The sequence below is a fragment of the Heloderma suspectum genome, chromosome 12, assembly GCF_057233095.1.
Source record: "Heloderma suspectum isolate Gila_16-S chromosome 12, 16-S_ref, whole genome shotgun sequence".
NCBI classification, from domain to species: Eukaryota; Metazoa; Chordata; class Lepidosauria; order Squamata; family Helodermatidae; genus Heloderma; species Heloderma suspectum.
The window spans coordinates 21,515,779-21,541,324 of record NC_139469.1 but is presented as its reverse complement, the minus strand read 5'-3'; the positions used below and the strand labels follow the sequence as shown (position 1 = coordinate 21,541,324).

Genomic DNA, 25,546 nt, shown 5'->3' with positions numbered 1-25,546 from the left:
TATATGCTCAGAGGAGAAACTGTTCTTAAAAGAGAACCTGGAAAAGTGTCCCTGAGCATATGGAGACTGCTTTTGAGATTAAATCTTTGCTTGGCCTCTAGTGTTTTGCGCCACGTCCTCTGCCCACCTGCCTATTTATTTATTTATTTATTTAAAACATTTCTATCCCTCCATATATGATTAAGATCTCAGGGCAGCGTACAGACAAAATCCATTTAAACAGTATAAAATAATAAACAATTTAAACACCTAAAAACATATTAAGCTATTAAACAAGCTAATACCAGTTAAAATCTAAAACAATAAAAACTCTACCGTGAGGGAGCTGGTCTCTGGAAGAATTGGAGGTTTGTAAAGAATTCCCAAAATGATCTACTGTACAGTCTGGCCTCTTGCGGGCACCCTCAAACCAGATGGTGAATATCTGGAACTTTGCAAGTCTAACAAGGCAAAGAAGACGCTTCTTGCTTCTCCCTATACTACTGGAAAGGACCATCCACAAAGTATGCCAGGGGAAAAGGGTAGCAAAGGAAGGACAAAGGGGAAGTTAAGAGCTGCAATCTTTTACTAACTAGCCATGGAACTCAATGGGACTTACTTTTGAGTAGGTGTGTATAGGATCCCGCTGTTAATATCCCGCTGCAGCTGGTACAGAATGCGGCGGCTCGCCTGATTAAAGGCAGCCGCCGGCGAGATCACATCACTCCAGTGCTGAAGGAGTTGCACTGGTTACCAGTTGTTTTCCGGGCCAAATTCAAGGTGTTGGTTTTGACCTTTAAAACCCTATATGGTTCCGGCTCAGCCTATCTTAAGGAGCGCCTCCAGCAGCACCAGACAGGCCGCTTAACAAGATCAGCGTCGGATGGCCTTCTCTCTGTCCCATCAGCCAGGACAGCTAGACTGGTGGGGACGAGGGAGAGGGCCTGTTCTGTGGTGGCCCCCACTCTGTGGAACTCCCTCCCTAGGGAACTCCGTCATGCCCCCTCTTTAATGAGCTTCCGTCGTGCATTGAAAACGTGGTTGTTCAGGCAGGCATTTGGGGTGGGCTAGGGTATTTTTTAAAAAAAATTATGGTAGAATTTTATTGTTTTAAATTGTTTTATGGTATGTTGTACATCGCCCAGAGTGGCTGGGTGACCAGCCAGATGGGCGATTAATAAATTTAATAATTAATAAATAAATAAATATTAGTTAAAATGGACCCAAGTTGCGTGTGAGTGTTAAAACATGCCTTTGAAAGTGCGGCAGACCTTAAGGACGGTCCCTAGCCAGGGGATGGCTCTTTAACAGGGAGAAAGGCGCGACTTCGGCTTGAAGATCTGCTGCAAATGCGAAACGACTTTCCGGCGGAACTGAAGTGCTCAGGGGTAAGGAGACTGTGGAGCGAGGGGGAAGAGGTCCAGCGCCGGACACGGTCCGCCTGGCTTATTTTCATGGCAGTCTCCGCATACGGGTCAGCGCGTAGCACGACGTGGGAGTGACTCCCACCGACTCAGATGGGACTTAACTTCGGAGTAAGGAAGCATCCTTCAGGCTGCGGATGAACGCCTTAAATCTGAGCTGTACAGGGGGTTGTCTGACGAGGAAGAAATCTGCGGAGCTTGGGGTCGGGGAGGGAGAGAGGGAGTGACCTGGTTGGCCTCAGGATCCACAGTGGTGATGCCACTTAGTGTTTATTTATTATGACATGTTTATACGGCCCCATAGCCGAAGCTCGTTGGGCGGTTCACAGCAATTAAAACCACAAAAATGCAGCGTCAAATACAATGTATTTGTCAAATACAATGTCAAATACAAAGAGAGCTTCGGCTATTGGGCGGTATAGAAATGAAATAAATAAATAAAGTAAAATGTAAAAGTTTGAAACTGCGGTATAAAAGTAAAACCAGCATAAAACGTAGCAGCAATGCAGAGATTCAAAACGCAATGACGGATTTAAAACAGCAGAACTCAAAAGGACTGAAATGCCCGGGAAAATAAAAAGGTCCTTTACGTGGCGCTGGAAAGAGCACAATAATTTGTGTAATCTGCAGTGTTCACAGCACTACATCTCTCTCTCTCTCTCTCTTTCTCTCTCTCCAAGAACCGTATAAGGTAAGCCAGTCTTATTATCCCCGTGCAGCTAGGTAGTTTTAGAGCCTGGATTTAAGGCGCAATCCTATGCATGTTTAGACAGGAAAAAGTCCTACAGCTCCCAGCATTCCCCAGCCAGCCATTCCATGCTTTACAACTGATTTCACATTCTTGATATGTTAAAGCCAAAACAAAAACTGTGTGCGAAGCCTAGTTTTTTTTAAATAGGAGACAAAATACTCTTGAGCATGTGAAGTTTTGAACCCAGGAAGGAATGACCAGGATGGAATTGGTAGATGGGCAATATAAACAGGAAGGTACATGAGCACAGGGCTGGATGCGCCCGATCTCGTCTGATCTCGGAAGCTAAGCAGGGTCAGCCCTGGTTCGTACTTGGATGGGAGACCGCCTGGGAATCAGGCTTCCTGCACTTAGCAGGGGGTTGGACTCGGTGGTCTTGTAGGCCCCTTCCAACCCTATGATTGTATGAAAAGATCTATGCTATATCCCATTAAAGTTTGAGCTGCAAGTATATATGACCAAATATGCCATTAATGGGTAAGGGAGTAGCAGTGGTCACAGATAAGCTTCCAGAATAAATCGGGAGAGTCATAATTCCGCTTCAAAACACACAGTAAGATTTCCCAGAATATATGGCAGAATATATGGGAGGTGCAAATGTATCCATAACTGCCAGTGGTAATTTTAAACCCTGGAATTAATGATCTTACAGGGGACCTGTTTACATAGCCATGTGTATTACTTCAGTTATGAAGTGCACAACTAACATTTCTCTTTTTCTCCCCTCTAACTGCCATTCTATTCTTTAAAACTGCATCTATATTCCTGATATATTAGAACAACAACAAAACTGTTTGCCAACCCTAATTTATTTATTTTTTAAATCTCTGAGCATGTGCAGTTTTGCATTTTAAATTCACCATCATGACTGCAGGAATAAAATGGAATTTGCTTCTGCACCTGCCATTTTCTGGGTGTGCATTGGGGTCAGGGGCTGCAATCCTATACACATTTACCTGGGGATGGCTCCCATCAAACACAGTGGGACTTGCTTCTGAGTAAACATGCATAGGATTTCACTGTAAATTTCTTATGCTCATGCCTTAGATGCTGACCTGTCATCTTGCGCTTCTAGGTGAATGAGGATGTGAGGACTTGGAGATCGTACGTAAGCCACTATTGCCAACTTTCCTAATGGAAGAGGTATGCTCTTCTCTGCCTTCTGCAACAGGAATGGCCAACCTTTCAATGTTTAAGGCTTTTGTAGCTTTCATATCTGTGTAGAAGGGGGAATTTTCAGCAAGCCATGTCACAATGCTACAGGGGCTTAAAGGCTGCACCTCCATCCATGCAGCAATTAAAATACAGATACCATCCCTGCAATACAAGATGCTGTTTGTCCTTACATTTCTGGCACCAGACTATTGTCCATCATTCCTGGAGGAAGTGAAAGAGAGTGAGAGAACAGCAACCCTCAAGGTGACTGTAAAAAGTAAACCCTAAAAAAACTGTGTGAGACAGTGGAAACCTCTCTTGTACCTTCACTCCATGGATCCTGAGCTCAAAGAAAATTCAGTGAATAGGCTTGGGCCAGGCTATATTTCAGCCCCAGTTTTCCATCTGTAAAATGGGCCATTAACCATTTCTAGTTTGCAATGAAAACCATCCCTCTTCCCCACCCCATTTTGTATCTTGTCTATTAGATTGGGAGCCTGTATGCAGGGTGTGTGTATTTTTAAACTTTGTACAATGCCTAGAAAACTTTAGGTGCTTTATCAATCAATTAATTAATTAATTAGTGAAGAACCCGGTTCTAACGCACATTGTTAAAGGTTAATTTTATGTGTTATCTTGTTTTTCAAAAGTATAGTTTTTGATATGGTTAAACAGCCCAATTTAATTGATCAAATAATTTTTAAAGATTAACTGATCTGGGGAAGGAGCAGGGTAGAAATCTGAATTAGTTAGGCTTGGTTAAAAAAAAAACCAATCCTGGCATATGAAAAATACAAACTATTAATAGTGATCATCCAATATATGTGTAATGGAGTATGATATCGGACTAGGACTGGGAAGACGCAGGTTCAAATTCCCAATTCAGCCATAAAGTTGACTTGGTGCCCTTGGGTCAATCATTATCTCTTGGCCTAACCTACCTCACAGGGCTGTTGTGAGGAAAAAATGGAGAGTGGGAGAGAGCCCTGTATGCCTCCTTGAGCTCCTTGGAGGAAAGATGGGATATACGTAGAATAAATAAATAAGTTCCTAGTAACCATTGAATGCATCCCCGCCTAGCCAAGTGATATTATTTGGGGCTTGAGAGCAGGAGTAAACAGTGACCTAGAATGTTCCCATTTCACCCCAGCCTCGAACTCACTAGGCAGCTTTAGGTAAGGTACATCAGCCCCGTCACTCCCATATGCAAATGGGGAGAATCATATGCACCTACCTTACAGGAGTGTTACAAGGATTACAAAGAGACAGCATATCTGAAGTGCTTTGAATACTCAAGAAATGCTGTATAAATGCTGTGCATGTGTAAAAGCAAGCAGAAGGAAGGAACCCTACACACCCCAAATCCCTTGAAGATAAGTGCTTTACTATGGTGGAGGAGAGGAGGGGGCCCAGCCCCCAAAGATTCCAGCAATCCACTTTGCTGGGATCCACCCAGTAATTACAGAGAAATGTCATCGCATCACAGACATCTGGGTTTCTAAGACTTTTCAACAGGCTGGTAAAAAAGTGCACCCTGCTTGTACAGCTGTGCTACAGAGACTTGTGCTACTCCATAGCTTCTGAGAGCCCCTGCTCTTTATTTCATCTAGTTTCTCCTCATCTTCACATCTTGTACTTGTATGTGTTGGGTTGTGTTTTGGTGTTCCTTTAAAAAAAAAAAAAGATTATTTCTACTTCTGCAAACCTTGGGTTCCTTCAGTCATGCTGATACCTCCCTCTTGTTTCTTGGTGAACCTGTTTTGGCTCTATTCCTGTTGGCACTCTGCCATTTGAGTTTGCTATTAGAAGGGGTGTGTGTGTGTGTGTGTGTATCCATATATACACACACACACACACACACACACACGGCCTGTCCTGGACAGGGATAGCTTGGCCACAGTGGTACAGACACTAGTAACCTCAAGACTGGATTACTGCAATGCACTCTATGTGGGGCTGCCCTTAAGGCTGCTCCGGAAGCTGGAGCTAGTGCAGAATGCAGCAGCTTGGCTTTTGTCAGGAGCTGCCCCTTTTCAGCATACAATTCCTTTGCTGAGGGAACTGCACTGGCTGCCTATTTGCTACCAGGCCAGGTTTAAGGTTTTGGTACTACTGTACAAAGCCCTAAACAACTTGGGACCAGGATACCTGAGAGAGGGCCTTCCCCCTTACCAATCTGCCCAGTCATTGAGGACATCAGAGGGCATGCTCCTGGTGGTTCCACATGGACCTATGGTCCAATTGGAGACCACCCGGAGAAGAGCCTTCAATGTGGTGGCTCCCTTTGGAACCCCCTGCCCCTGGAGTTAGGCAGGCTCCAACACTATATTGCTTCTGGCGCCTCCTGAAAACAGTCCTATTCCAGGAAGCATTCCTTGAATGACCAGCCACAGTTTTTATTAGCATTCTGATTTTAATAATTTTAATATGGTGTTATAACTTTTTAAATCTTTTACCACTGCACCTCTTATGTTCACTGGTCCGGAATCTGTTTTAGATGGGGAGCGGTATACAAATGCTGTAAATAAATGAATAAAGCTGTGTGTGTGTGTGTGTGTATGAAATTCCTGTGTACTATCACACCCACACACACCCCTAATACTTTTAAAGAGCAGTCCTCATGCCATCTCTGTGCTCTTTCCATCAACCCAGGCTCCCAAACCCACGCTCCAGGATGAACTGGAATGGTGCATCTCTCAGCTGGAGACAGGCCTCTTGCGTCTCAACCCAACTCCCAAGCAAGGTGTGTTGCATTTGCCTCCCCCCCCCCCCAAGGTATCTGGTGTAATCCTAAATTCTCACCCAGTCCCTTTCCTAGCACAGCATTTCTTCTGGGAAAATCAACAAGTTTTGGTTAGCCCAACCAAAAGTTATCGCCAGGAGGACCCTCCCCTCCTGCCGGGGGGTCAGGTGTTGGGCCTGACCTCATGCTGCTTTTCTGAACCCCAGCACAAGGTCAGGGGAAAATCTCCTGCGTCTCTCTCCAGCTATAATTTTGGAGCTGGGCGGCGGGGAGGGGAGATCCCCCCCACACACATACACAACAGTGTTGTTTGTGAAAGATCTATAAATGGAACTTGAGCTCAGATTCCAGCACGTGTGTGGACTCTGCCTCAAGACAAATTATTATCTCAAAGACTCCATTTCCTATCTGTAAAGTGGGACAAATACTGACTTCCCTCCCCTGGTTCCTGTGACCAAGAGGACAACTGCAAAGCTCTCTGCAGGGCAAACATGTTGTAAAAATTCATTGTGCCACAGGAATACCATGGTTTAATAAGTACCTTGCATGTTCTTTGCATTTTCTTCCCACGCTTGAGAGCAGCGGAGGAGACACGGCACATCCTCAGGGTGCTGCGCTCCCGCAAGGCTCCCCTTGTGAAAAAGCGGCAGGTGATGCACCGCGTCTTTGGGGACTACCGGCACAAGATGGCGGAGGAGAGGAAGAGAGCCTCAAAAACTGGTGAGGTGGCAAGCTGTGCCCTGTGGCATAACTCGACAGCGATATGCTACTTCCTCCCAGCCTTTCATCTTCCATATGCATCAGAAAGTGAGGTCAATGTCTCCATCTCCCATAGCACTAGAATTTGGGATCCCCCATAGAAACTGAGTAGCAAGAGATTCAGAATACACAAAGAACAGGCGTTGTTAATCTGTGTGTAATGTCTTATCTTGCTCTGCAGTTTTAGTTTTAATGCTGCTCTCAAATTATGTGGTTTGGGATGGTTTTTGCTCCTGTGTTTCTTGGATTTATGATAGGTTTTTATTGGCCGACTCCCTAGAGAAGGATGAGCCAACTGTGAGGAGACGGGACCCATCCTTGAGAGAACATCCTAAGGGCAGGATCTTCTATGGTTCACATCTGACTGTAAGCCCCAGCCTCAGTGACCCTTATAGGTCTAGAGCAGGGTGTCAGGAATGAATCTGAGCGTGTGGAGATGTCTGGCAGCTCAGATTCAGAATGGGAACAGCCAGAACAGAGGGAGGCAACCTCCCCAGTGAGCCCAGATATGGAGAGACTTTCTTCTCAGGACCTTGACACACAGATGGCCCAGCCTGTACTGCTCTCCCATTCCTCCACTATGAGAACTCCAGTTTCGGAGGAGGGGGAGAGCAAGTGGTGTGACTTGAGAGACGCTAGGATCTGTCACAGAGCGAAGCGGGAAAAGCTAGGGGCAGGGCTCAGACGCTCTGCCACATTGGCCACTGGTGAAAGCCAATGTAGGAGGGAGACTCCCTAAGGGAGGGGCATCCCTGCGAAGCAAGTTCTTGCCCAGACTGCTGGCAACTTCTCCAACTTCCACTTCTGTCTCCTCTATTGATATTCATAGATGTGTGGATTAGCTGGTTCATTGCAGTCTGAAAGTTTCTTAGAATCTGCATTTGTAAAGAAGCTAGTTAACCGTTAAAGTAGTGTTGGACGAACAGCCCAATGGCCAAATTCTATTTCAGAGAAGCTTTCAGTGGCCACATTCCTGTGGTGGGCGGGGCCGAAACACGCAAAAAATAACAGCATATTTTACCTTAAAGCTAAATGGAAATGCCAGCCTTCCTGTTCTTTTCCCTATAGGCATGAGGCCTGAGAAGATGCAAATACAACCAGGAGATACTCTCACTTCAGGCAGTGTGGTGTACAGAAAGCAATCCAGCCACCCCTCTGCGGCCTCAGCATCATGGTTTGCGCCATCGGATAATAGCTTCCAGTTTGACTTTGTTGTTTCTGAGAGAACCTCAGAAGATATCAGTGGGACCACAGCAGAAGCGTTTGAGATAGATGACATCAGAGAGCGGCCCACTGGTAACAGTCCCTCTGGGACGCTGGATTTTCCCACTGGAACACAGAGCCCCAAATTTGCTTTCAACTTCGTCATCCCAGATGGTCCCCCATTTCTATCGGTTGCTACAGATCCAGGTGCAGAAGCTGCAGAGATAGGCTGCTCATCCGAAAGAGCCACAGTGCCACCAGAGAGATCAAACTTTCCGAAATCTGATAGGCCAGATTTGACAGACGATGTGGGTGGACGAGTTGGAGAATGCCTTATGCAAGAGGATGCCAAATCGGGGATTGCCCAAGAAGGTATGGAGACTCTGTCTGCTGGGTTTAATTCAGTCTGGAAATAGTTGTGAAATAGTCACCTACGGTGAGTTGAGAGTTGATTCCTGGCAAAGGGGCTTTCAAAGAAAAAGAAAGCACCAATTTTTGTAAACTACAAAGGATTCCCATTGGGATGTTTAGACAGGCCAAATGTTTGTAGGGTAATAATTTTTTGTTGACTTATTTACAAGGTTGCACAACTAGTTAATTCTATTCAAAATAGCTAAATCCCCAATTTTCTTTTTCAAAAATGCTTGCTTTTACTCCCAGGACTGGCTTTTGTTTCCGTTACTTAGTGTTTGTTAATGCGCTTATTGGAGTAACATTCACATGGAATAAAAGATGCCGAGGTGTGTGTTTTTCTTAGCGTGTGGTACCTTTCAGATAAATCAAATATATGCAAACTAATTTACATATAATGGATTTCATTGATTAAAAGGCAAGTGATTTAAGTAAAAATTATTTAATCACTCTGCAGCCCTAACAGGGTCTAAAGAAACAAAGTTGACGGCAGCAGCTGGTGGCTCATCTAAGAGGAAAAAGAAAAAGAAACAACCGCCCTTAAAGGTAGCACATGGCGACCATGTGAATGGAGACAGCAAGCCCCATAGCAAAGATACATCTGACCAAGCTGAGAAGTGCCAGGTATGTGAAGGACAACTTGTTTGTGGGATGTGACCAAATTTCTGTATAAACATTTACAGGCTTGCACCACCAATAGCTCTACTTGATGACAACATAGGAGTCAATGATGCAGACCGGGCACCTGGGGACATGATAATTTCCACGCTTCGTTTTGGTTTCAAAACATTAAGGGCAGAAGGTTGCAGTGTTTTTCACTCATTTGTTCTGTTAAGGAGTGGGCTTTTTTTCCCTCAGGGAAAATCTGGGTGTGCTACAACCAGTCCCAGCTTTCTACCAGGCTCACCTGTAGGATGAACATTTCATTCATTCATTCATTCATTCATTCATTCATTCCATTTCTATACTGCCCAATAGCCGAAGCTCTCTGGGAAGTTCACAGAAATTAACATTTCCACACGTGCACTTAAAAAACCCTCTTCATTGAGTCTTACGCATCTCTGCCCAGAAGTACGTTCCACTGCACTCAGTGGAGTTTACTCCCAGGTGAAAGGGTCAGGGAAGTCAGCCCTCAGGCAGACCTTTGAAACTGTAATGTGCAAAGTGATCCTGCGATGGGGACCAAGGGTCCTGCGATGGGGATTTATTGTTGCTTTTCAGAGTGTCCTGTCTGGAGGACAAACCTTCTCTCCTGTTGGCACTACTTGAAAGTGGAATTCAGTACCTTTAACCTTTCCGTCTGAGGCACGGAGGGTGACTACAAGGGAGAACACCTTTTTGGTGGTGGCCCCCCAGTTGTGGAACACTCTCCCTAGGAAGACTCCCTGGGCTCATACATTAATATTTCCAGGCACCAGGCCTTTTATTCTTCCCGGCCTTTCTTCTTCTAGGCCTTTAAACATTATTTTAATATCTTCTAGGGATTATTCCTAATATCTTCTGAAGATTGGTTTGTTTGTTTGTTTATTTACAATATTCATATACCGCTCTACATCAGAAGATTTCGGAGCAGTGAACAACATGGTAAAAGAATAAAACAGCAGGTTAAAAGAATTAAAACATTTATACTAATATTATTGGTCTCTATTTCTGATAGCTGTTGGTTATTTTTAGCCCTTATGAGGTTGTTTTAGCTCTCCTCATTTGAACAGATGATTGATTGAGGTTGATGTTGTACGTTTTTTATTTGCCCTGCTGGTTTTGGATGTGTTACTGCTCATATTTGATTGTACCATTGTACTTTAGTTTAGTCTTTAAATCACTGGAACTCTGTTCTGTGGTGATTAACAAATACAGGCTTTCTTCACACAAAGCTTTTATCCTTCTGTTGAGATGGCTCTCTCGCGGACGTTTGCGGGCTCTTTAGACAGACGCTGTGAACCACCGGGGCATCTCCTGCAGTAAATGCCCTTTGTTCCGATCGCAGATAATGAGCTATCAAGTTGCCCCCGCTGTGTTCCGCTTGAGTTCTTTCCGTGAAAAGAAGAAAAGGGGCAAGAAGAGGAGCGAGATCAATGAAAGATATGGAAGACTCAGATACAGAGGAGAAGGAGGGGGAAAGGGGGCAGGAAAAGAAGCGGGTGAAAAAGGAAGTCGTTGTGATCCTACATTTAAAACGGAAGCAGGAAGCCCTGTTTTAAATGCAGGATTTTAGGCTGGTGTAGAGATGCTCATAAACTAACAAATAAATAAATAACAGAAGGCTGGAGGGAGCAAGATGCTAGACGTAGCTGTCCAGGCTGCATTAACCAGCTCATTTCCAGCCTATCGTTTCTCTCTCCCCTCCACCTTTTACTGTAACAGTTAGATGAACAGATGAAGAGGGAGGTGGACTGGTGCGTAGAACAGCTGGAGCTTGGCCTGAAGACTCAGAAATCAACTCCCAAGCAGAGTGAGTCAATCTGCTCGGGAAGATGCGGCATGGGAGCGGGGGGAGTGGGAGTGGGGAGTTGTGGAATATTATATGGAGAGGCTGAGGCGATGCCTGTCTGTTACCTGCTATAGAATTCAGTCCTCAAAGCGGCTCCTTCTCCATTCATGGCACTTTGGAGATAAGGGAGCATGGTGTGGTGTGGTGTGGTGTGGTGTGGTGTGGTGTGGTGTGGTGTGCTGGGAGCCAGCATGGTGAGAGGGCCAGTGTGGCATAGTGGGTTGAGTGTTGGACTGGGACTCGGGAGACCCGAGTTCTGGTCCCCACTCGGCCATGAAGCTCACTGAGTGACTTTGGGCCAGTCACTGACTCTCAGCCCAGCCTACCTCACAGGGTTGTGAGGGTAAAATGGAGAGGAGGAGGATTATGTACGCCACCTAGGGTTCCTCAAGGAGGAAAAAAGGTGGGATATAAATGTAATAATGCTACTGCTAGTAGTAATAATAAAGACAGACCAAGCATCTTGGAGAGGGTACTGCTATTTCTTGAACTACCTCAGTGAGGGGAGAACCTGTGGCCCTCTAGAAGTTGTTGGCCTACAACTCCTATCATCACAGTCCATTGGCCATACTGGCTGTAGCTGATGGGCATTGTAGTCCCACATCATCTGGAATGCCACAGGTTCCCTGTCCCTGATTCAGAGCTTACCCAGAGAAGCTGCAGTATCCCTGTTTCTCATTATTCCTTCACTGAGGGGAAAAAAAGGAAGAAAGCTCGATAAATATACTTCTGTAAACTTCTGGTCATCCCTTCTTTTCCTGTATTTGTGCCTTCCTATTTTTGCCATCCTCTTCTTCCCCCTGCCCCCTCCCCAGACCCATTTCATCATGACAGCCTTCCCCCGTTCTGGTACCCTCCAGACTTTTTGGGCTTCAACTCCCATCAGCCCCTGCCAGCACAGCCAATGGTCAGGAATGCTGGGGCACCAGGATGGGGAAACTCCTTCACAGACATAGACTGAGTTCCTGGGGGACCAGGTTTTTTGACTACTGTCACAGAATGGAACATTTTAATGTATTTGTTCATTTTAAGGTATCTTAAGACGCCTTACGGGACAATGTCCTCTCGACTTACAAACATATAACAAAGCACTCATTCCAATAATATGGCACCATATGAAACACAAATGACAAGCAACAAAACAGGAAACCTACAACGAGTGATAATAACAAATTAACCAACCCTCTCCCTCTTGTGTGGACTTCTTTATATACAGGGAGGAAATAGTTTATCGCTCTTCTGCATTCCTTTTATTTATAACGAAATGCAGGGGGCTGGGGAGAGGTTGGTAGTGGTCATTTCCTTGTATGGTTCCTTAGCTGCTCCGAAAGCCGGTGCTGAAGAGCAACATGTCGGTTTCATAATCCTTAGAATATACCAGCCTTCCCCAACCTGGCACCCTCCAGATGTGTTGGACTACAGCTTCCCTCGTTCTCTCCAGCCAGCATGGCCATACTCATTCTCTGAGTGTGCATCCTTACGTAGCCAAAGCGACACCATCCACGCACAAGAGAGGAGGCAGCCGCAGGCTCAGGAAGCTCCAAAGTTTGCAGAACTACGCCCCCCCAAAAAAAACCTTAGGGGGGAAAAGCCCTAAACGTGTGTGTGGGAGGGGGACCCTATGCAGCCAAATGGGAACTGAGCATGCTGAGTGGCCATGGAATTTTGCAGGGCGGGTGGGGTGGCGGTGGTAGAAAATGAGGCGCACTCTGCCCGGCAACACTTTGTTGCAGGTTCCGCTCATAGCAATGATGTTAGTAACCTCCTTTGCCTCGTTTCAGTGGATGAGGCGCTCCGGGCTATCAAGACATTGCGCAGCGAGAAGGCAGTGCTGGCCAAGAAGCGTCAGCTGATGCGGGCCATGTTTGGCGACTACAGAAGCAAGATGGCAGAGGAACGACGGAAGCAACTGAAGCTCATGCAAGCAGGTGGGGAAGCTGGGCTGACTCTTTGGGAGCTGGATAAGAGCGTGGAAATAGAGTTTGAGTCGCTGCAGCAGCAAATCGTAACTGTCATCTGGCCGCAGCCATTCCGCCGGGCTGCTGCAGAGGGAGAGGGGGATGGTCGGGCCACCAGTGGAGGCTGGTGGCTCCAACGTCAGTGGGATGGTGACACCGCTCCAGGTTTCAGTCAGAACCGGTCAGAACTTTAATGGTGCTAACCAAGGTGCTGAACCGTACCCCCCAAACAGGTTCAACACCTTAGATAGCTCCTTTAGAGTAATGACTGAAACCCAAAGGGGATTAACCGGCCCACTGACATCGGAGCGACCAGCCTCCACTGAGGGCCACCCAGTTAGCTCTGCTGAGAGACCAGCTCCATCAGGCTCCTCCTCTCCCTAACTGTTTATGTTCAAGCTCACAAAATAAAAACTGGTGCCTGAGTTTGCTTTTCCCCCTTTTCCCTCCCTGTCCCTTTTTCCTTTTGTGTCATGTCTTTTAGATTGTAACCCTGCAGGCAGAAACTGCGTTGTTTGTTACTGATCTCACATAAGCTGCTTGGGAACCTTTTCAGCTGAAGTGGCGTACAAATAAATGTTGGTGCTACTTCTGATTGGGGCTAAAACTGGACAATGCAAGTAACATACAGCTGCACAGCACCGTCTCCAGCTTTCAGCACCCTTAAGGGTGCAACCCTGTGTGCGTCCATTCAGAGTTTTTCACGCTGATCCGTTCTTTCTATTCCTCCTCCCCTGCCAGCTTCGAAAGCGGCTCACATTACAGAAGTGGCTGAAGATGCCCACAGGAAGAGCAGCCGGGTTTTCCGGAAGTCCGCAGAAACAGCCAGAAGAGATTGGAGCCCCACAGAGTCCCTTGTTTGCCCTCCTGCCACCTCAGCTTGTCCTGGGGCAACCAACGCTTGCTCTTTGGCATTTGCACCTTCCCAAGAGGAGTTCCGCTTTAATTTCTTCTAAGGAAGCTTGCTGGATGCTTGTGGATTGATTTTTGAGGGGGTCCTGAAAACTTGGCGGACATTTCGTTTTAGAAACAAACAGCCCCTGCCCTGTCCCGAAAGCTTAGTTGCAGTGCAGCCTGAAAAAACAATGGAAACAGTTGCATGGTTGAACAGCACAAGAAGCCTGCCCGAGTGCCTTGCAGGGGTGGGGGAATGGAGATGAGCCTGATGTCGTGACCGATTGAACAGATCAAAGTATTTTTCGCCTTGAGTGCGATGTAAAATAAATGGGTTTCCAGAACCTGCCCCTTTCACTCTTCTTTTGAAATGCGCTTTAAGGCATTCTTCGGTGTGCAAATTGAATTGTGCAGGAAGAAGGCGAGAGAGGGAAATGGCTCGAGCTTGTGGTTCTTGACTAAAATAATGATATTTGGTGGGTGTATCTAGAACAAGATATTTTGCTGACTTCGTTATTCTAGGCTAGCCTAACAATAAGATCACTGGATGCAACGAAGAACAGAGGTGCCGTATCTTTTAAGACTGAGATCCCTGTGCGTGCGTGCTTGGGTGTCAGCTCAGTGAGCTAAGTTGGACTTAACTTCTGAGTAACCATTCACGGCTGTCATCATGTGTACTCTTATTCAGGTCTGTGCCCTGCTGGACCTAGTGGGACTTCAAATTAAACGATGCATAGGCTAGAGCTGTAATCCAAAACAGGCTTGCTCCAGAGTAAGTCCCATTGAACTTGGTGGTTCTTGCATCAAAGTAATTCTGTATGAACCTGTGTAGAGATTGGGTAGGTGTCCCTTGCCATGGAGAAGTAAGAAAAACGTCAGTGTTGCCAACCTCTCAACCAGCCACTGTAGCTGTGCTTTTTAGTAACAGCAGCTTCACGTACAGACAATAGCAAATTTATGTTTATCTCCCTGCCATGAAAATCTCCATCTGCTGATCAGGTTTCTGTTAAAGGCACAACATCTGCTGATCAGGTTTCTGTTAAAGGCACAAAAGCAAGCCGGATCAGGTCAGTTGGCAACCCTAAAATGTGCACCTGCTGAAGTTCCCTCTCCTAAATAATTACTGAAGGAACAGGAGAACCATCCTATGTGCAGCCAATTACCTTGGTTAATAAGTGCATTCCCTACAGCACTCTTTATACGCTCAGGAACCTAGCATTCTGGGGTGGTTGTTTTTTCAACCATACATGGAGAGAGGCCTTAAACATCAAACTGCTTCCAAGCACGGTGTATGGTTCAAAATTTGCCTGCATCACACAATCAATTTGAGTCCGTAAAGGACACAGGAACCCTCATTGTTTAGATGGGTAAGAAGAAGATTCAGTGCCACGAACAAATAATTTAAACACGACTGGAACTGATCAGCCAGCAAGTTGAGGGGTGTAAAACAGAAGAGACAGCCAGTAACTGGATGCAGCATCTCCCACTTTTAGCACTGGCATTCCCCACTGTAACAAAAAACTCCTGGCAAGGACTATGAAATGCATTCTAACGGTTCAGACCTTGCTAGGAGGGTACAGGGAGAAAACAGCCAAGCCTTCTCCATTCACTTTTTGGCTCGCCGGTCCCATATTGGCCCTTCAGTTCAAGCCCTGCAAATTGATGAACATTCTCCACAATCCCTCTTTCAGGATTGGTTAAAGATGGGGGCAGACTGGTGACTTAATGGGTCCCTTTTCGGTTAACCTATATATGGAGAAGCCAGGTGGGTGGATCTGAAAGAAGGGATGTGTGTCTGCACAGATGCGAGAGAGCATTTAGCAGGGAAATCTTGACTTGAATAGCCCTACAAAGCACAGCTTCTGAGGAGGACTAACATCCAACTCCCAGAATTATCAAGCATCCATCCAGATTGATCACCGTGGACCAATCAAGAGAGAAATTCCATCCTTTATGTTTTGTAACTATTGGTTTTGTTTGCAAGCTGGGGGTGAGGATCTATCTTAGCAAAGGATTTTAAAAAGATATTCTTATTTTTTATGGATTGCTGTGCAGATTAAAAAAAAACATTTTAGAGCAAGTATTTAGTGGCTGTTTCATTTAAAAGTAGCATAAACTGCATTAAGATATTTTCAGGTGTGATCACATTTACATATTTGGAGGCAAACTGATTTCAATGAATGGACTTAGTGTCTTGGCATTTAGCCCTTTAGGAAAACCCTTGCTATAAAACGTGAAAATATTTTTTAAATCGTCACCGTTTGAAAAATTTCTAACATCCAAATGGACATGGGGCGAGTCTGAATAGCATTCTTGAATTTTCTTATATTTCAGTAGCAAAAGTCACGGCTTGTCTGAAAGAACGCCTGGAGAAAGAACTCCAGCCAAACAAGCATTTTATTCTCTTCCATTGTTAACCACCTTGAGCACTATTTTGAGAGGAAAGGTGGGATATGAATTGAATAAATAAGCAACAGTGAGAAAGAACTGGATTTATGACAGTATGGAAACTAAAGAGCTGCTTTAATTCTCTACCAAAATCTCTGTTCAGCAACAGGAAAAAAAAGAAAAGAATTTTATCATATTTATCCCTATGCTCAAAGAACAGTTTTCTTCTGTTGTTAACTCTCCTGAATGATATTTAGTGTAGTCAAAACCTTCTGTTCTAGTTTTAATGTTAAAAAATACTAATTACTGGGCTGGATTGATTTACTAGCACTCCCTGTAGAAATAAGTTCTTCCCTTTATCTGGAACTTGAAAACCGTAACGTTTTGGGCACCTAAAACACTAGTTGGGTCCGGTGCTAGCTTTGGTCTACTGTGACAGCATCTGAAGTACCCACTGCCCTTGGTACCCAGAAGTGCTGGCATGGAGGAAGTGTGGGTGGTCTACTTATGCATGATCCTGTTCGCCTTCATCGTCATTTTGATGAAGCAGAAGCCAGCCGACGAAGTCAGGAAAGAAAAAGAGAAAGAGGCTCAGAGCAGCTCAGCTTCAAGCAGCCAATACTCCAGCAGCTCAGGAAAACACCTGGAAAGCACCGAGGAAGAGCTGGAGGCATCCCTGCAGCGACTCACCGGTATCTTCAGTACAGATGCACGAAAGGGGGAACCTCATCTGGAGCACAAAGCTGCCCGGCCTCACCTGAGCCAGAGAAAGACTCAGGTACTGTATGACAGGGCGGGGCAGACTTCAGGCTTGTGGGATCGACTTTGGCTTTTTTGTTTGCTGGAATTCCAAGGTCCAGCAACCAGAGCCAAATGCAAAATGGTGGCTCAGGGGGTGGAGCCAATGGGGAAGGGCCATCTGCCCTGAGAGAGTGGAGAGCCACTTCCACCAGGTGTCAACAATACTCAGATAGATAGACCAAGGTTCTGACTCGGTATATGGGCGCTTCCTATGTTCCTTTTATCCCCCTACACCCCCGCAATAATCTGGGATAAAACTCCATATACATGTTCGAATCTACATCTGAGGTACTGCAGATCAGGAATTCTAATGCAAAATACTAAAACTGACTAGCAGAGCTGCACGAAAACCTGGTCGAAAGCAAACAATGAACACTCATATTTTACAGCTGAGAAGCACCCAGGGCTGAGAGAGGGACAGAGAAGTGTATTAGCACAAGTATGGCCATTTTGTCACTTGCCATTTAACATGCTATTGTTAAGCTATTCGGAGTTGGAAACACCTAGCGATCTAGTACAAATCACCCAGAGATCTACCAGAGATCTCAGAACTACCTTCTGGCCATTCCTGCTGTACGATACCCCTGAAAGTATTTGAGACTCAGCACAAGGCAGAGCCTTTTTGGCTGTAGCACTGTGCCCTGCTGAAATGGATATCGCTGGTATAGAGGTGGGGTATGTAGAATAAATACCCCCAGTATCTGTTTCAGCATGACCTGGTAAGTCAACCAATAGGCCCTTCTCGGGGCAGAGAGGATGATCATAAAATCACTTAGCATAGATTAACCCTCAAAACTGATTTAACTACTCTGTATATGCAGTCAGCATGGCCACGGGATGGGATAGCATGCTGACGCGCAAGGCCATTTGAATGTGTGATAGGGAAAGAGCAGGGATGATCAGGGCCACTCTGACATTGCATTCACCTTATGCTGAAGATAAATGTTTATTGGAACTCGGCAGGGTGGACTGATTTTGATCCTTGATGGTTCAAATCCAGGTTCCCATTGGTACTGCTTCATATATTTCCTAAACCACAGTGCAAATCCAAAACCAGTCTCTGACTTACTCAAAGGTGACACAGTATTGTGCAAGCTTTTGAGATGCTACAAAAATGGTTTGGGGAAAGGAGGAAAAAAGAAGGCTGGATTGACGCTGAAGTCTTGAAGTCTGCGTGGGTCAGAGTCTTAAGATGGAATGTAGGACGAGTCTGCGGCATTCCAAGTAGGCTCTGTCAGGTGCTGTGATGGTTTCAACATGCACCCAGGACTGATCTTAGGACTGCAGAGATGAAGAAACAAACTGAGCCAGTTTGCACATCACAACCGCAATTTCTGGCTTGTTTAACCCAGGAATTTGTGGGGATGAGCAAAGCAACTGTTAGGTTAACTCTGGGTTGTTTAACCCATAAACAACCCAGAGTTTCCAGGTCCCCATGTCACAAAACAACCCAGGAACAGGATGTTCCTGGGTTGTTAATTAAAAGCAGAAATGATGAGCTGGCACACTCTGCTCATCCCCGCTGTTCCAGGTTAAATAACACAGGAATTGCTGCCGTGATGGGTGAACTGGGCCTATGCTTGATCCCCCGAGGAACCTCTGTATTTTGTCTGAGGATGGAGACAGTCCTAATAACAGCTGTATTTTATATTCCCCCCAAAGGCATAATCAGCCATTGTTGGTTTGCTGTGGCTTCAACATCAAGTCAGCATCCCCCAGCTCCGCCATCTTTGAGTCGGCCTAATAAAGTTATTGCCCTAATATGGATGTCAAAATATTTCAAGTTGACATTGAAGGCCTCCAGATGGCAAAAAGCTTTTGTACAACCCCAATGCAAATAATCTGCTTTAACAGTGCAATCTTATGCATGTCTACTCAGAAGTAATTCCCACGGAGCTCAATGAGAATTTCTTTCAGGTAAGTATTATAGCACACTTCCATGCTGGCTGTGAATAACATCAGGCGGGTTTGGGGTAGGCTGGGGTATAGGATTGCAGCCTAAGCAAAAGTAAGGTTCATTGAGGACCTCAGGACATGAAATGACACCATATAAAAATAAAAGCATAGCTATCAACAGAAGATTTTTATAAAGTTGGCTAATCATCTCGTTTGACTACATTTACATGTTATCAAAACCTCAGTAAGGGCAATATCCAGTAGTACTTTTACACAGAGTAGACCCATTGAAGTCAATGGGCTGACTCTAAGTAGGACTACCATTGGATACTGCCCTAAGAGTCCTTGTTTGTGGATGTTGAGGAAAGAGTGTTTCCAGATGGAGGACTCCTAGCGCTACCTTTGAGAATGGAGCTATTCTGTCTTTTTCTCTTTCACAGATTTCTGCGGTAAGAGAAAAGATGGCAGAAGTGGTGGGAAAATACCGGGGGGGGGGGGGCGTTACGAGTGGAAGACAACAATGTTTAAACCCTCCTGTAAAATTCACTGAATGAGGCAGAGTGATTGCACAATAAAAGCTTCATCTGGAAGCACCCAAACATTGCTGCTTTTGTTGGCTATAAGGTAACCTACAACTCAATAAATAAAAGTTATTATTTATGTTAGAAGAAAATGGCGTCTTATTGTTAGAAAGTGATTTTGGTTTCAATTTGAAATGCAAAGTCTATGCTAGCTTGGAACAGAAATAAAGGAAATAACATTTTTAAGGCTGCAATCCTACGTGCACTTAACTGGGAGCAAGCTGTACTGAACAGAGGGAGACTTACTTCTGAGTAAATATGCATAGGATTGCACTGTAAGCCTCTTTTTAATGGATGGTGGCTAACGGTGCAGTCCTTCTATTTAGAAGTAAGTTCCATTGAGTTCGTTGGGACTTACTCCCACCTAAATGTGCATAGGATTGCAGCCTGAGCTGTTAGCCAGGAAGTTCCGAGTTCAGATGTCTCCACCATGTTTGGAGTTTCCCTCCCCGGGATGTTTTATTGATTTTATTACTGTCATTTTAATTTTCATCCTCTGTTTCAAATCACTTTGAACACATTTGAAAAGTGGTGTGTGTGCGTGCATACACATGCCCACATAGGCGCATGCACACACATATATAATAATAAAATTGTGTGTGTGTGTAAAATAGGATGTGTAACTATTTGCCCATCAATGCCATAGTTCCAAGACCGTAAAACCTAGACCCCTGAAACTTGGCATGCATATTAAGGGGTCCCCAGGGGTGTGCACCTTGGGGTTATTTTCTTTTTTAAATGCATGAATTAATTTTAATTAATTTTAATGTGTCCACATGGTTGAAGCCTGCAGTGACATTTTCTGTCACTAGGGGCAGACTTTCCTTATCATTGCATAGCTTTGCAGACGCAGTCTTGCAGTCAATACCGTTTGAAGCCCAGAGAGATTAGTAGGACGAGGGACAGTTATATACCCACCCCGCTACTGAGTGGCAGCTTCCCACTCACGGAAATGGAGTGGACAGACCCGACTCTAAGGGGGCTTGGGGGTGCACCATTGCAGGGGCTGTGCCTAGGGGTGCCAGTGTGCATGGCTTCACTCAGACAGGGCAAGCCCATTGCAGCTCTTCACACAACATGCTAACCCACACTCAGTGGCGGAGTGTGGGTTGTTTGCTGAACTGTGGGTTGGTGTGGTGTCCAAACCCAGGACATTTTCCGCAGGGTGGCTTGTTAACTATCCTGAACAACCCAACAACAAACCATGGGTTCTCAAGGTGGCCTGTTTGAGAAAAAGAAGCCACACTGCGTAGTTAACAAGCCACCCTGCAGAAAATGCCCTAGGTTCAGACACCACGGTAACCCATGGTTCAACAAACAACCCACACTCAACCACCGTGTATGAGTTAGCATGTTGTTCAGACAATCAGCGGGGGAATCAATGCAGCGTCAACTATTTCCCCCATGCGTGCTGGTCACGCAACTGGGATTCCCCTAATTACCGTGCCATGTGTTGCCATGGCGTCCGAACCTGGCGCACGGCATGGGTGTAGCGCATGTTCACCCACCCCACAACCCAGTGTGGTGTAGGGGTGAGAGTGCTGGACTGAAAGCTGGGAGATCCGGGTTCTAGTCCCCACTCAGCCATGGAAGCTCACTGGGTGACTTTGGGCCAGTCACAGACGCTCAGCCCCACCTACCTCACAGGGTTGTTGTTGTGAGGATAAAATGGAGAGGACGAGGATAATGTAAGCCGCCTTGGGTTCCTTGCAAGAGGAAAAAGGGCGGGATATAAATGCAATAAATAAACAGGGGTGGGGGAAACAGCCGATGCCACGCTGTTTCCCCTGCTGATCATCCAAACACAGACACTGTGTCCAACTCCGATAGGTGCGTACGTTTGCTTGAAGGCTTCTGTGCATCAAACTGAGGGCTACCCCAACCTGTACAAAGCCAGGCTCATATGCTAGTATTACATAAATGAAATGTGAACCCTTTAGGTGGCCTCTGGCAAACCACTGCCTCCTGGCGCCAGCTTCTCCTCTCCCATTCTGCAGAGTGGGGATGATATCATTTCACACACACGCACACACACACCCCTCCTTAGAGGGCTATTTGAAGGATTCCTAAGCTAATGCACAAGAAGCCCTCTGAACACACCAAAGCGCGCTATCTGTGTTTGTTCATTTTACAGCGTCTTGCCAAATCAAAGTCACCCAAGCAGTGCGGCCACCAGACTCAATATTCTAAAGGCATTTATTTTTTTTTAGCAAATAACATATTCCTTGGCCAGGATGACACAGCAGATATTTGTGCTGTCTTCTGCTTGGATGGGTGGAGCTCTGTGGACATCCTCCAGGTTTCTATTCGTGCATCTGCATTGGCAGCTTGTTCCTATTTTATTTCTCATAAAGCCTCAGGATGTTTTCCCCAAAGCATTACTCATTTGTCAGATGACACATTCCTGCAGTGGCAGGAGGATGGGTGGGAGGAATGTTTGGAGAGATTTCACCCTTGCTCAAGAGAGAACTGAAGGAACAGAGAGTTAATCATTCCCTCTGTTTTGTCCCCTGTAAAGTCTTACAAATCAATGTTTTCTCCTAATCGTTACCTTGTATGTCAGATGATATGTTCATGCAGGGAGAGGTTGGGCTGGGTGGGGGGTGGAGGAATAGTTTGCAGAGATGGAATTTATGCCCAAGGAGGAATTGCAGGAACTGAATGTTAATTGTTCCCTATATTTCCGATGTCCAAGCAGTGAGTGCCGTTGCTTATGCAGCCAAATCATCACCACCCATGCACAAGAGGGAAGTATTGCCAGGCTTGGGGAAATCCCAATGTTTGCAGAAGTACAAAAAAATCTTTAGGGAAGAAAACCCTTAGGGGGGTCCCCCCAAACAGCCCAATGATGACAGCATGTTCAGTGGCAACAGAATGCTGACTGACTGTGGGTTGGAGCTGGAGGCAGAAAACTGGGTGGGAGGGAAATGTTATGGAGTGGGTGTAATCCTGAACAAGGAGCACTCCACACTGCAACATCTTGTTGCAGGTCCCACTTGTTCTTTACTTGCTTAGGGAGCAAAATGGCAGCATTCTCCTCCTCAGGATGCAATTTGGCTGTGCATGGCACATGGCACTTTCCACATGGCGCATGGCACTTTCCACATATACTCCAGTTGTCACTATTTTCTTGTCTCTGTCCTTGGCAAACACGATCCCTGACCTCTCTCCTCTCCTTTCTTTTTTTGCCTTTGGAGTGGGGAACCTGTGGCTGTCCAGATATTGTTGGACTCCTGCCAACTCCAGCCAGCATGGCCAATGCTTAGGGATGAAGAGGGATGAAGGGAGTTGTACCCCACAACCTCTGGAGGGCCACAGCAACCTTGCTGAAATGCTGTTAGTGCAAGTTTTTAACACTGTCATTCTTGAGGCTGCAGCTTCCTCCTCAGTTAAAAGAATATCTGCGAGCATTTGGGTGGATGCTTCTCGCCCCAGTGTGCATGTAGGTAAATGCATGTGCATGAGCAGTAAGGCACCATGCAGTGCGCGGCCTGCCAGTTTGCACACCACAGCTGCTGAGATCTGTTCTGAATGACTGATGATCAGCTATTGTAGGGCAAAGATGGCTGGCTGAAAAAAGCAAGAGTTTTGCGGTGCCTTAAAGGTGAACATATTTTATGATGCATAGGTCGAGGGTGGCAATTTGTGGTCCCCCAGATGTTTTGAGATTAAGAAGAGGTGGAAAGAATACACAGAAGAACTATACAGGAAAGATCTGAATGTCCCTGATAGCCATGATAGTGTGGTCACTGAACTTGAGCCGGACATCCTAGAAAGTGAAGTCAAGTGGGCCTTAGGAAGCATTAGTAACTACAAAGCTAACGGAGATGACAGTATTCCAGCTGAGCTATTTAAAATCCTAAAAGATGATGCTGTTAAAGTGCTGCATTCAATATGCCAACAAATTTGGAACACTCAACAATGGCCGCAAGACTGGAAAAGGTCAGTTTACATTCCAATTCCAAAGAAGGGCAACGCCAAAGAGTGTTCAAACTACCGCACAATTGCGCTCATTTCACATGCCAGCAAGGTGATGCTCAAAATCCTACAAGCTAGGCTTCAGCAGTATGCGAACCGAGAACTACCGGAAGTACAAGCTGGGTTTCGAACAGGCAGAGGAACTAGAGATCAAATCGCCAACATTCGCTGCATCATGGAGAAAGCAAGAGAATTCCAGAAAAGCGTCTATTTCTGCTTCATTGACTACGCTAAAGCCTTTGATTGTGTGGATCACAACAAACTGTGGCAAATTCTTAAAGTGATGGGAGTACCAGACCACCTTACCTGTCTCCTGAGAAACCTGTACGAGGGTCAAGAAGCAACAGTAAGAACCAGACATGGAACAACCGATTGGTTCAAAACTGGGAAAGGAGTACGACAAGGCTGCATATTGTCACCCTGCTTATTTAACTTATATGCAGAGTACATCATGAGAAATGCCGGGTTGGATGAATCAGAGGTCGGAATTAAGATTGCTGGGAGAATTATCAACAACCTCTGATATGCAGACGATACCACCCTAATGGCAGAAAGTGAAGAGGATCTCAAGAGCCTCTTGTTGAGGGTGAAAGAGGAGAGTGCAAAAGCTGGTTTGAAACTCAACATTAAAAAAATGAAGATCATGGCATCTGGCCCCATCACTTCCTGGCATATAGAAGGGGAAGAAATGGAAGCAATGACAGATTTTACTTTCTTGGGCTCCAAGATGACCGCAGACGGTGACTGTAGCCATGAAATTAAAAGACGCTTGCTCCTTGGGAGGAAAGCTATGGCCAACCTAGACAGCATAGTAAGAAGCAGAGACATCACCTTGCTGACAAAGGTCCGTCTAATCAAATCTATGGTTTTCCCAGTAGTAATGTATGGCTGTGAGAGCTGGACTATAAGGAAGGCTGAGCACCGAATAATTGATGCTTTCGAACTGTGGTGCTGGAGAAGACTCTTACGAGTCCCCTGGACTGCAAGGAGGTCAAATCAGTCAATCCTAAAGGAAATCAACCCTGAGTGGTCATTGGAAGGACAGATCCTGAAGCTGAAGCTCAAATAGTTTGGCCACCTAATGCGAAGAGAAATCTCTCTGGAAAAGACCCTGATTCTGGGAATGACTGAAGGCAAAAGGAGAAGGGGACGGCAGAGGATGAGATGGCTAGATAGCATCACTGATGCAACGAATATGAACTTGAGCACACTCTGGGAGAGAGCGCAGGACAGGAAGGCCTGGCGTGCTATGGTCCATAGGGTCACGAAGAGTCGGACACGACTGAGCGACTGAACAACAACAATGTTTTGGCCTACAGCTCCCATCATCCCTCCTCACTGGCTATGCTGGCAAGGGGTGATGGGAGCTGTAGGCCAAAACATCTGGAAGGCCACAAGTTGCCCATCCTGGCATAAGCCTTCATCGACTGGAGTCCACTTCATCGGATGTATGAAGTGTTAGCATCAATTGGTGCATACACACACACACATTTGCACACCGTGGGTGTGGGAAGAGAGAGCGAAATAGTCAACTGCTGGGTCAAATGGCAATGGGATACTAAAAGTGCTGCCTGTGACCCTTCAAGCCAAGCTGAAGTGTATGCAAAACAAGCACAGTGATCAGTCATAACAGCAGTACTTGGTCATGCCTACTGTAGTGGGACAGAAGCCCATTTTCTCAGCAATACTGGGATGACTGGTCAGTGAGGAAGGGAGTTGCAGCCCCAAAACCTCTGGCAGGCCACAGCAGCCTTGCTGAAATGTTGTCCGTGCAAGTTTTTAACACTGTCATTCTTCAGGCTGCAGCGTCCTCCTCAATTAAAAGCATCTCTGCGAGCATTTGGGTGGACGTGTCTTGTCCCTGGTGCGCATGTATGTAAGTGTGTGTGCATGTGCAGTAAGCCACCATGCAGTGCACAGCCTGCCGGTTCACGCACCACAGCTGCTGAGGTCTGTATGATGGTCAGCTATTTGTAGGGCAAAGGCGGCTGGCTGAAAAAGCAGAGTTTTGCGATTTTCTGTCCCACCGCAGCAAGCATGTTGAACCTCTTTCAGCGCAAGGGCCAAATGCCATTTTGGAGAACATCACGGGGGCCACAATCCAGTTGTGCGTAGGGCTGAAGACAAAAGGGTG

General features: G+C 45.9%; 2 protein-coding genes across 17 annotated transcripts; both read left to right on the top strand.

The window, feature by feature from the left end:
• Positions 1 to 1,407: 1,407 nt before the first annotated feature.
• Positions 1,408 to 16,304, top strand: C12H8orf33 (chromosome 12 C8orf33 homolog). 16 transcript variants are annotated; one of them, XM_084818695.1, is made up of 10 exons: positions 1,408 to 1,514; positions 3,230 to 3,297; positions 5,962 to 6,052; positions 6,635 to 6,772; positions 7,092 to 7,177; positions 7,880 to 8,386; positions 8,883 to 9,049; positions 10,790 to 10,877; positions 12,698 to 12,844; positions 13,616 to 15,850. In XM_084818695.1, the coding sequence occupies exons 6-10, from the start codon at positions 7,882 to 7,884 to the stop codon at positions 13,828 to 13,830; spliced, it is 1,122 nt and encodes a 373-aa protein (XP_084674821.1). In that variant the 5' UTR covers positions 1,408 to 1,514; positions 3,230 to 3,297; positions 5,962 to 6,052; positions 6,635 to 6,772; positions 7,092 to 7,177; positions 7,880 to 7,881; the 3' UTR covers positions 13,831 to 15,850. The 16 variants fall into 16 exon arrangements, with proteins under 16 accessions (XP_084674821.1, XP_084674822.1, XP_084674808.1 ...); XM_084818696.1 differs by having other exon boundaries at positions 3,202 to 3,297; positions 6,630 to 6,772; XM_084818682.1 differs by lacking the exon at positions 7,092 to 7,177 and having other exon boundaries at positions 13,616 to 16,304.
• Positions 16,305 to 16,554: 250 nt separating this feature from the next.
• On the top strand, positions 16,555 to 18,708 carry LOC146336674 (uncharacterized). The gene is made up of 2 exons (XM_084818699.1): positions 16,555 to 16,934; positions 18,620 to 18,708. Exons 1-2 carry the CDS (start codon positions 16,638 to 16,640, stop codon positions 18,623 to 18,625), a joined length of 303 nt encoding a protein of 100 aa, XP_084674825.1. The 5' UTR covers positions 16,555 to 16,637; the 3' UTR covers positions 18,626 to 18,708.
• The last annotated feature ends 6,838 nt before the right edge of the window (positions 18,709 to 25,546 follow it).

What these genes read in the sequence shown, in the direction of transcription:
- C12H8orf33 (XM_084818681.1), top strand. An exon ending in ATCGGGGATTGCCCAAGAAG is followed by an intron (nt 8,387 to 8,882) that starts GTATGGAGACTC and finishes ATCACTCTGCAG; the next exon opens with CCCTAACAGGGTCTAAAGAA. An exon ending in ACCAAGCTGAGAAGTGCCAG is followed by an intron (nt 9,050 to 10,789) that starts GTATGTGAAGGA and finishes TTACTGTAACAG; the next exon opens with TTAGATGAACAGATGAAGAG.
- LOC146336674 (XM_084818699.1), top strand. Translation starts at nt 16,638, where the DNA reads ATGGAGGAAGTGTGGGTGGTCTACTTATGCATGATCCTGTTCGCCTTC.